General features: G+C 42.8%; 1 protein-coding gene across 2 annotated transcripts in view; it reads left to right on the top strand.

The window, feature by feature from the left end:
• chst11 (carbohydrate (chondroitin 4) sulfotransferase 11) overlaps positions 1-11,627 on the top strand; it is an 86,554-nt gene continuing 74,927 nt past the window's right edge. The window contains exon 1 of one of the 2 annotated variants that reach the window (XM_031743794.2): positions 1-178. In XM_031743794.2, coding sequence (XP_031599654.1) covers positions 76-178 — 103 coding nt within the window. In that variant the 5' untranslated portion in view covers positions 1-75. Of the gene's footprint in view, positions 194-11,627 lie in introns of both variants that reach the window. The other variant, XM_031743793.2, reaches the window with a different exon arrangement.

Genomic DNA, 11,627 nt, shown 5'->3' with positions numbered 1-11,627 from the left:
CCCCGGAGCCTCCGACAGACCGGCCCTTCATTCCCGCACAAAGCGCGCGGCATCCTCCAGCCTCTCCGTCCCGCCATGAAACAGACTCTGAGCGAACTGATGAGGATGAGCAGGATATGCCGGATGATATTTGCCACTTGTTTGGGATCCTTTATTCTGGTCATCTTTTATTTCCAAAGTATGTTTCAACCAGGTAGGATCTCGCTGCTCTTTTTCTCTCGGGTGTGTGAGTGTGTGTTGATGAATGGCATCCTGCCTGGCAGCCTCCTGGCACGCCGACACATCGATTTGTTCTGGCTGTACAGTAATGCGCCCGATAAATAGTTGATGCTTGCGCGATGTAAAGGCGTAAATCACCCAGAGTGAGTACGGTGGTTTAAATCAATCTTCCACGTGAGACCGGTCGCCTTGTTGCGCGTTCGGGCGTTTGTTGGGCTGCTCTTTTTTTGGTTGAAGTGTTTCTGGGTTTGTGTGTATGTGTGAATAACCTGCGGCTGATCACTCGCTTCCCTTCAGCTGACAAGTGGCATGGATAGGATGGTGGCAGTATAGCGGGGGGGCTTTTTGTCTTCACAAACGCGGCTTGGCGATAGGAACCGGTGTACGGGGCAGCAGTTAGGTTTGGCACGCTGCGTGGGCTCTGGCATTATGATGAAACCCTCCCTTGTGGTTCTCGCTGTCGGGAGAACAAAGAGTTAGTTTCATGTGGAATCCATATCTAAGATGGAACTGTCTTTGGGGAGCGTTTAGGACGCGTGTCCTGCCTACTCTGTGCGTCTGGAGACCAGCGTTTAGTAATTTCTTGCACAAGAAAAGACCTCCTTTCCATTTCAGCGGGGGCTCAGTGATAAAATTTGCATCTAATTATGTTAAATTATGTAATCTGATCTATTGCTTTGCCAAATCTCCGCTGGATGGATGGATGGAAGGGCTGTACAGCAGCGTCTCTGTGCGCCGAAATCACACAAGTCTGCGCGTAAAGCACAGGCGCAGCGACTATTCAGGCTCAGGGCTGCCGACCAGCTGTACAACAGGTCTATTAAAGCTTTGAACGGAAGGGCATACTTTCAGAGTATTTGCTTTCTCTTAATAAACTGAACCATTCGGAGCCAGAAATGAAAATCCCAGAAAAATCCAAGTGTCTGCGCGGCTCAGCGGCTCATTTCAGATTGACTCGATCTGGCGATGATACTTAAGGTTATAATAAACATCGAGATTTAATATCTACAGGGGTTTAATGCCATCATGTCCACTGGTGAGATCATGTAGAGACGTGGATCGGTGCGCAGGTAATGATTTGGAGACATCGTTGCTCTGTGTGATGGAGCTGCGATGAAACATGAGATAAACAGAGAAAAGCTAATATCATCCAAGGGAGCATGAAACTGCACTGACCTGCTGGTTTTTTCTGTACACACACTGCCACTGTGTGAGTCACCAGTGCGGGTGCTGCTGCCATTGATGGACAATCATTTCTGTTTCTAATCTGCTCAGAATTATTACCAGAAAACACTTTTTCTTTTTATTAATAAGTCACTGGGCTTGTTATCCTTGAGAGTTTAATCTCTTTTATTTATACAGATTAAAGTGTCACTCATTTAAAAGTGTCTTTTTTAAGGATAACCTGACAAAGACGGCACCAGATATTGTGACATTTTTAAACATAAGGAAAAAACACAAATACAAGTAAGTGAACACAACAGTCAGACTATATGACACAACACATTAGGCACAAAACTGTTTCAAATGAAGTTCACACACCAGTCAAACTGACAAAGTGTTCTTTTAAAATTTACATAAAGTCCATCCACAGTAACCAGTCGTGGCAACGCATTCAGTCCAGTAAGGCTAAATGACAGTTTTGTTACTTAGAAGAAGAAAATACATTTTATTTAGGCCTCTGTGATAACTTCTGATCTATAATTATGTCTGAATACTACTAAATATTTGTCAACAATTCTATTTCAACTATATAAAACTGGTCAAACTTTAGTCTGCTGGTTAGTGTGACACTGAGCTCTGATTAATTATGATGATTTCTTATTTTCATCCATTAAACAAAGCAGTTGTTGGTCATAGCTTTATAATTAGGATGGAGTCACACATGGAATAAAATGCAAAGATTAAATTCTACCCCAAAAATAATGTAACAGTTACGGCAGTGATGATGATAAAATGATGAAATGACATGTCCTAATAAGATGTTGGGCTGTTTGGTGCTGCCAGAAGAAGCTCAAAGAGCCTTGGCTTGATTCTGCATGTCTCTATAGAAAGAGCCATACTGAGGGGCTGAAACACCAATTACTCCACATGATATTCAGGTTTTAGATAAAGATGGTGAGAAACAAAAGACACCAGCTCAAATTATAGTAAAATAGTTGCCCAGTTTTCTGTGCAACTCCAACTTTTGTAGAGAATCAGTCAACTTAAAAGTAGTTTGCAGTGTTGTGCAAAGGTGCATGTACACTGACGCTCATGTTGAAAACTCAAGTGAAAGCTCCAGTGTACTGGGTAGCAGCAGAGCAGTACTGCCTGGCTCCAAGTGAGAGTCAAATTTTTGTTAATATGGGTGAACTCAGCCTTTAATCGTCTTGATGTATGCTCAATCATCCAGGTAAGTAAATCCCAGAAAGGTTGATTCTGTTGATCTGGACGTAGAGTTTGCAGTGAGTGACTTCTTCAGTCTCAACTAGACTTTGTGACCCTTTGTGCATTTAAAATGTCTTTTTAAGACGCCCTGTTTGCGAGGATCCTGGTAGAATGATAAGATTTATTTAAAAATTACATAACTGGGGCGATCGTGGCTCAAGAGTTGGGAGTTCGCCTTGTAATCGGAAGGTTGCCGGTTCGAGCCCCGGCTTGGACAGTCTCAGTCGTTGTGTCCTTGGGCAAGACACTTCGCCTACTGGTGATGGCCAGAGGGGCCGATGGCGCGATATGGCTACAACTGTAGCTGCCTCCACCAGTGTGTGAATGAATTGTAAAGTGCTTTGAGGGTCTCGAAAAGCGCTATATAAATGCAGTTCATTATTATTATTATTAACTGTAACCTGCGGCAGGAACATAGTACGGAGAGAGACCTCTTCTCTATGTGTATCATTAAAGGAGCTTCCAGGGCGGGAATTGATTGTAAAAACTGAACCGAGACTCCATTAAACTGTTCTCAAGGACCCCGGCATCGTGCTCCAAGAGTTGTGCCAATCGCCACAGATGTTGCATCAGCTTCTGCTCAACACACACACACACACACACACACTCTTTGAGCCTTGATTGAGATTTACAAAATCATGTGATACACAGACACAGACACACACACAGACACACACACACGCACGCACGTCAGAGAAATGCACAGATTACAAAGTGGATATTTCAGGTCGTCATGGCGATAACGTGGCATTCCATCCAGGATGCTGTGATTAAAGAGGACGCGTTTAAAGCAGGGTGTTTGTGCAGGAGCTTGGTACAAGTTTAAATGCTGGAGTGTATGTCTGTGCGCGATTACACAGCTGAGACGGGTACTGGTGACTAGCATGTGTGTTTACTGTTGCTGACTTCCTTTATGACATTTATCGTTATCTCTATCTTTGCCATCTTATCCCTCTTTCTGAAATGACTTAGTCACCCTTTTGTAAGCCCTCTGTCCTTCCCCTCCCTTTCACTCCTTTACATTCCTCTCTTTCAAACACACACGCCAGCACTGTTATTGTTCTTCCGATAAAGTTGGAAGCAGCGTCTCCGTGGTTCAGGCATGTTTAGCTGGTTTAGGAATCCCACTGGGCCTCCCAATGTAAACTCTCACCTCTCCTCCAGGGCTTGCAGGATCACGACCTCTTGTAGAAGAGACAAAGGAAGGGGGAGGAGGGTAGAGTGGTGGTGAGCTGGGTAGCGGGTTTACAGTGGTGTCACACTGTAGTCTTTGCTAATATATCTACAGAATAAGGCTTAAGAGCTCAAGTGTAGTCTGAGGCAAAAAGGTTTTGGTGTGTTCACTGTGTCAAAATGTCAAAAAATGTCAAGTTTACACTCAAAAAGAAAAATCATTTGGCTTGAATGAAAGTGTGAAGAAGCATTTTGCAGCTGTCCATAGACTGGTGTTTTACCAGTGGTCTTTTCTGCTCCCAGTGCAGTTCATAATCTCTGCAGTAGAAGAGATGCCCTGGTAATACTGGCAGTGCACTGGCATTAGCCTGCAGCTCTGTTTTCAACAGCTTTTTGAGCGCACGCCAAATGAGATTCTGTTTGGAGCGTACTGCCAGCCTAGACAAAACAGGCAGAAAGCATGGCGGCACAGAAAACATTACCAGTTCTCCTGCTCAGAGGGAAGTTAAGCTGTTTGCACCTGTGTTTACTACGAGTAAATCAGGAGAACATGTAGACTGTTGTTCTAAGGTTCGATTCTCAAGGTACATAAATAATAAAAATAAAGTTTTCCCCAAACTTGAAAAATATAAATTCTCCCACATGTTAGGAGAGAGTTTTGATTATATTTGCTATGATGTGTCATCTGTCTCTCAGATATTTTCCCTTCCAAGTATCCTGGACAATATAAGTTTTTACTGCTCAGATTAAAGGATGAAGGTCTTTTTACTGTACCATTAAACCTGATTTATAGTCAAGTGAATCCCGGCTGCACGGTTTGCACTCATACGTGCTTGTTTGTCAGCGTTGCTCTGCCAGCAGCACTGAAACTGATCCTGCCTGTCCTCTCAGCTGAAACACAGGAATGACTTTTGACTCTGCACATGGGTTGTTAGAGCTTTAAAATGGAAGATAAGGAGATGTCTACACTTGAAGAAACTGACTATAGCATTAGCAGTGGGAGCAGTCAGATATTATCACAACCAAGCGGACCAATCAAAATTGTTATGGTCTTTGTTGCTGGAACATATAATTACTGTTTTGGGTCCATAGAAAGGAAGTATAGGTGGTTACTTTGATTTCATGCTGTACTTTTAATCAGGTTTTAAGAATGTTATTTGCACGGCTCATAACGCTCAGAATCGTTATAACCACGGCCTCTCTGCTTCTTCCATTTACTCTGGCATTTAGCCTTATGACATACCGTCTTTAAATGATTTGTGCAGGATGTCAGGGGCTGTCACTAATTGTTCGCAGTATTCATCTATACTGTCCTAATACTGATTAGATGATCTGTCATTATACACACACACTAGTGTGTTCTACACACTACAGCATCTGATTTACTTGGTGCATTTGCCAAACCTCTCATCACACGCTGGATAAAAAATGGCAAAAGTTCTGAAAGCTTTGGTGGAAGCTCTCGAGGGTTTTCTTCCATACTGAAATGAAATATCCAGAGTCTGGAAAAAGGCAAAGTTAATCTGACAAAAAGACTGTTGGCGTCATAGAAAAGCCCACATTAGGATGTCGCTCAAATTATTTAGGATGCCTACGGAGAGCAGTCCTGCCTGCCTGCCTGAAATATGGAGTCATGAATTTCACGCAGCAAAAAAAGGCCGTGTAGGGTTTTAAGAAGTATGTTGGTGCAATACACATTTCTGTGATCACAAATGCGACAGCCAGACGGGGAAACAGAGGCCTTTCCTGCTGAACAGAGACTGTCACAGTTCTTGTTGTTGTATAGTTTAGCTTGCTGACAGCCAAGAGCTAGAACCTCTGGCCTTCCACCTTAATCCTGTGTTGGTGCATTCACCTTCAGCCTAAGGTTACATTGTGTCTGTGACAGATCTCATCTGCCTCACCACACTGAGTTGCTGCTGGGCCTTTAAAGGCATTGTAGCTGCAGAAATCAGCATGGCTAATACGGCCGTTTGCTTCGTGGGCTTCTCGTTTGGTGTCTTTGTGAAGCGCCTCTGGGATATTTGGAGTGTATGTGTGTGTGTTGTGAGACTGCAGCCCCGTTCGCCCACTTTTTCCTCAGCCTGTGAGAGGTAACCTGCTTGTGCACCCAGGCTTCAAAGTTGCATGCTCACATTTCACGTCTGCCACAAAGCTCTTGTGCCACTGGAGCAGCCAGCTGCTCCCTGAGACAGACCTCAGTGACCTCATTAGAAATCTCAACATTATTAGTTTTGTTCCTCATGTGTTTGTGTGGGAGAGAGAAAGATCTATAATAACAACAGAGATGGAAGAGTGAACTGATTCTATCTTAGAAAGAATAGAATATCCTAGAATGTCTACAGGAAACTCGAAATTCCTCACCTTGGATGCTCTGTGGCGGCAGGTCAGCTGTAGCTGTTGTAAAGAGAGAGCGCTGAGTCAGTGGGGTCAGTGACCTCAATTATGGGGCCTTGTAATCTGAAAAAATGGAGTGCCTCTTTAAGAAACTTGCAACAAACTGAGAAGAATGCCTTTGTAAGGGCTGCTTTTGTCTAATAGTTTTATTATTTAAAATTTTATAAAACAGAGAAATATTTTTAACCAATTCTTATCTGTGACCAAAATGTGGCTCTTTTCGCCTTCTTCAAACCGACAAAAGAACTTTTTGTCATCACTGTGCCATCATGATCCATGAAGACAGTTTCTGTGTTCTCTTGATCAAACCAGCATTTTTCAGATGACGTCATTTCCACCCCAACAAGACATTAATTGTCTTGTTGGGGTGGAAAGTAGAACAGTGAGATTCCTCAAACTGTCGTGCTGGAACGGGAAAAGAAATGCGCTCTCAAGTCCGAGCTTCTGAGTTTGTCATGAGCTACAAGTTTGCTATTTCTGTATGTACCAGACGATTAGTCTTTACTTTTGAAGGACCGAGAGACACACTCAAATTTTCTATTCAAGCAACAACAGGAAGAAAAATTCAACAGTGCAAGTCATCTGCCTGTGTGTGTTTCTTTTAGCTAGTGTTATTGATTTGCAGCTTTTTTCTTTTTATTCTGGTCAGCGTGCAGGTTCATGCTTGCTCTTTGCAGTTTTGTTTTGGACAGATCTCTTCTAACGCCTGGTTTCAGGAGGGGCTGTTGGCCTTGTCTGATTTGTCTGTTTTAGGAAACATCTACAGCAAAGCATGTGTGTATTTGATGCTAACACCTGTGTGCAAGTGAGACAAGCAAGAGCAAAAGAGTTGCACCTGAGGCTTGAGCTCCCATCATGCTTGCTGCAGTTTGCTGGTCAAGTTACCCAGTGCTGGTATGTCTGTCCCAGCAGCCTGTCTACTAAAAAGCATTTATGGGCTTTAATTCAAGAGCTTCAGATGTAAAATGTGAGAAATAGACTTGAGTAAACTTTGCAGTTTACATGTGCATGATCACTTCAGGTCCTCGATGTGTGATGACTGATCACTAAAGCACTGAAGCTGGATTAACATTTAAATGCATGGTACTCAAAGGTCAGTGATGTTTTCTTTACAGTTCAACATGTTGAGAAATCCTCCAAACAGTGCACAGATTCATTTTTCTTCTGAGGACAATAACAAGCAGTTGTGGCGACTGCAGCTCAAACTGCTGCTGTAATAAATACTGTCATAACCAAACTGCTCCCTTTCTTTTAAAGCCTGTTGCCACTTCTCAGGTTTCCTGTGTATCCTTCCTGTTTAGGGTTCCTCTCAGAACCCGGCTGATGTTATCAGACAGTGCGAGGAGATGACCCAGAAACACAACGAAGCATAGCTGCCTTCTGTGTTTGTGTCTTTAATTGGATTCAGCCTCATAGCTGTGTTTGCGTACCCCCTTCTTTACCTCCAAACTTTGTGCCCTCTCCCACCTCTCTGCCACTTTATGTGTCTGTGTGTGTTGTGAGAGTGTATCCCGGATGTCCTGTGCGTGTAATCCTGGTTCTGCTGCTGTTTTCCTGCCCTGCTGAAAACATCCAGTGCATCAGAGGCGGGGGGAGGGGAGCAGGGGATCCCTGTTATGGCTCGTTCTCTGATCCCAGTGCGCCCTGATGAACTCCCACACATAACATCATGATATGTGTGATGATCAGGGATGATCAGAGTAGACTTAATGCTTGAGATTGCTCTTGATGCATTCTTACAAAGTTTTGTGCAGGAAAGTCTGTCCCTTCAGGCACAAACATGAACCCAAGGGCCAATCTTTGGAGCTCATGGTAACTACGGCAACTTACTGAGGGCCAAAAAGGTGCATATGTACAGCTAGACATATAATTTCTTTTAGCCACAGGCGCAAAAAAATAAAGCAACAGAAATAGAAAGCACTGAGTGGTAATGAGACTGGAAATGCTCTATACAAATACTACTCTATTTTCATTTAATAAAAATATGTACAGTGGTCCCTCGTTTATCGCAGGAGTTACGTTCTAAAAATAACCCGCGATAAGTGAAATCTGCGAAGTGGCCAACTTTATTTTTTACAGTTATTATTGATGTTTTGAGGCTGTAAAACCCCTCAGTACACACTTTAGACACTTTTCTCAGACAGACATGAACATTTTCACACTTTTCTCTCTTGTTTAAACACAAAGTTCAAACCTTCGTAGAAAATATTACAGACTGAAACCAAAGGCACCCGCAGGTGACGACGTTTCATCGACATTGTTGTTTGTTGGGGAGAAAACTTACAAACATACAGTGCAGCACGTCAGAGTCACACTGCTAGGGATGGAAGATTTATGTAAATTTGACAAGCTGAACACATTCTGTACTGTACAGGAGACACGGCACGAGATTGATTGACAATGGTCTACAGCCAATCAGGACGCAGAACAAGATGCGCTGTAAAAAAAAGAAGAAGAAGAAAAAAAACATGCAAAATTGCACAAAAAAAATCCGTGAAACAGTGAGGCCGCAAAAGGTGAACCGCGTTATAGCGAGAGACCACTGTATAACAATTGATTATTAACAAGAATTTCATATCCTGCTTGGCTAACTTTAGACGAGGGCTAAATTTAGGGCTAAAGGACAATGAAATGTATTGAACATACACCAGCTAAACACCTAAACACAAACACAAAAGAGGGATGGTGCCAGCTGGTTTTTATAATCTAAAGAGTGCACAGTAACTGTGTTACTGTGCAGTGTAGGCTGCACCTGTCCCCATCACAGCTGGAGGGACGTTACAGTAACACTCGAATCCAGAATAATCTGAACAACATATGTTTATAGTCAGATATGTCAGGCTTCTAGTCAAAGGTGTTATAAGAATATTTAGAATGTCTCCTGGAGACTGATCTGAGTTATAAAGTAACAAAGATTACATTCAAACATTAAAATGGTGTACAGGGCATTGCAGCTGACTGCTCCTTTAAAATGTAAACAGTATATATACACTTATGTTTGTTGACACCTAATATTAAACAAAGGAAGGTGACCGTCCTGACTCTTTAAAATCTATAGTGTGAAACTCTGAACAGTCTGACTTTGGTTCAGGCAGCAGCCGAAACCCTGACACTGAACACTCATTCACTGGAGTTGGTCACCATCTGCACGAGCATCTGGACTTCATTAGTGACACGATGAAAGGACTGCCACAAGGAAAGACACTTGAAATCACACACACACACACACGCACGCACGCACGCACGCACGCACGCACGCACGCACACACACACACACACACACACACACACACTCTTTGAGCCTTGATTGAGATTTACAAAATCATGTGATAGAAGTTTGCCACAACCGGAAATATTTCCTCTTGACATTTTGTATCAGTAAGAAAACAATTTGCACACGAACAATAACACAACTTTTATGGCCATTAACAGACACAGTGAGACATTCCCATAGCTCGGAGCAACAAGCAGGCCTATTCTGAGTGGAAACAATGGACAGACAGATACTGTCAGAGCCAACAAGTGTGTGTGTGTGTGTGTGTGTGTGTGTGTGTGTGTGTGTGTGTGTGAGGCCTTTCTAGACCAATCCGCATCTACGTTTACCTCCCCAATAACTTCACTGGAACATCATCAGCAATGCCTCCTTGCCTCAGGGCATTTGAAATGCTCCATCCCTCCTACTTTGCACAAAGGGAACTCTGCAGTCACCCAGCTTTCTTTCCCACCCTATAAAAACCACCTGATGTCTGGAAAACTAAAGTCAGTTTTATATGTGGTCCTCTGGATTCAAGTCTGTGACTGCAGCTGGAATACAACATAAAACTGTATGGCAGAAACAGGCACTCTCTAGTTTTGCACTTTTCATTTGCACAAGCTGGCAGGAGGAATCAAGCAGACCATTATCTGAGGTGCATCCTTTGTAAACTTTGACTCATGGAGAAACAAAGAAAATGACTTGTGGTGATCAAAGAATCACTTGTAAGACACGGAAGTGCTAATGTTAGCCTCAGCGGTGTTGCCTGCACATAAACATCTGCCTGCCATGCATCATAAAATACGTCTCAGAGGATGTTTTGATGGGTATTCATCCATCTTGTGTTCAATCAATTTCCCAAAGGCAAGATTGTGTCCAAAAATTCTTCTCTATATGAGTCTGTGTTCACAGGAGGATTATAGAGCAGTAAACTGAAACATGGTTCTGATGTGCCACACATCCATGTTCTGCACTGACATCTGGATTGTCTGTGGTTGTCTTTGGTTGAAAAGGGTGCCTGCTACACTAATGAAGAGGCAACACTGCAAATGAGATCTTCAGTTCACTTCACTGAACAGCTATATTTGGTTATCTGCCTTTCTATAGGCCACGTTTTCCAATCTAATTGTGCTTACTTTGGATTTCTCTAATGTTTAGCTAACATTGGTGCTTTGAGCAGAACAGGAAGCATTGCTTTAAATGAGTCATACAGTAATATGAGAATAATCAGTGGTTAATGTTTCCATTTGTAAAATTGGTCAAATTCTTTGGGATACAAATGAATAATTTCCTTACATGCAAAGCTCATTCACAGCTAAGAATCATCCCTGTTTTGTTTTATTTTTGCTCCTCCAGTTGAAGTAACTGGGCCTGAAATATCACACAGGGTTTTTTTTCCCTTTAAATAAACCATATAATTAATTATAACAAATTGCAGTAAAATATAACATCTCAAGTATGTGGAATGAGACAGCTGAGACTGTTTAATACAGACTGATATGGATAATTGTGTAATTACAGGAAAATCCAGAGCAGCCTTAAATGAGATGTGGCTGACTGGAAGTGGGGGGGTTCAGCATCACTGGGTATGTGTATTTACTAGCATGTTGATTACAGTGTAGCTTGTAGTGGGAGTGGATGGTTTCAGTGGCTCATGCACAGCGGCCCCTTGTGCGTATATGCTGGCACAGATCAACAGCAGCAGCGGAGATGGGAATGTAATCACAACACTGCTGCAGATAAATATCGATTCGGTTGTTATGTTTTAGCCCCAAGTAGTACATCAAGACGTCTGTGTTTGCCACATTTAGGCATTAGACGTCGCAGTGCAAGACTGGGGCATATTTAGGAGGTGACAGAAGTGCTTTCAGGCCTGATCTCACAGTTAGTGTTTACCCCTGGAGTGCAAGGAGCCAGAGGAGTGTGTGTGGGTTTGTGTCTGTGCTCAAGATGACCGACTAGCCATACAGTCGCTCCTGCTGCTTCCCCAGGAAAAGTCAGTGAGTGTATGCATACATGTTTCCCTGTGTGCCTCGAATCCTTGTCTTTGGAATGTCTGTGAATTAATTTAGGAATTAGGTAAAGTAACTGGACACTGTGCTGTGCTCTTTGAAAGACAGCAAACTGCAGCGTATAGAGCATAGGCTCTGTGTAC

This window comes from Oreochromis aureus, linkage group 17 (genome assembly GCF_013358895.1).
Source record: "Oreochromis aureus strain Israel breed Guangdong linkage group 17, ZZ_aureus, whole genome shotgun sequence".
NCBI classification, from domain to species: Eukaryota; Metazoa; Chordata; class Actinopteri; order Cichliformes; family Cichlidae; genus Oreochromis; species Oreochromis aureus.
This window is presented reverse-complemented; position numbering and strand designations above follow the sequence as displayed.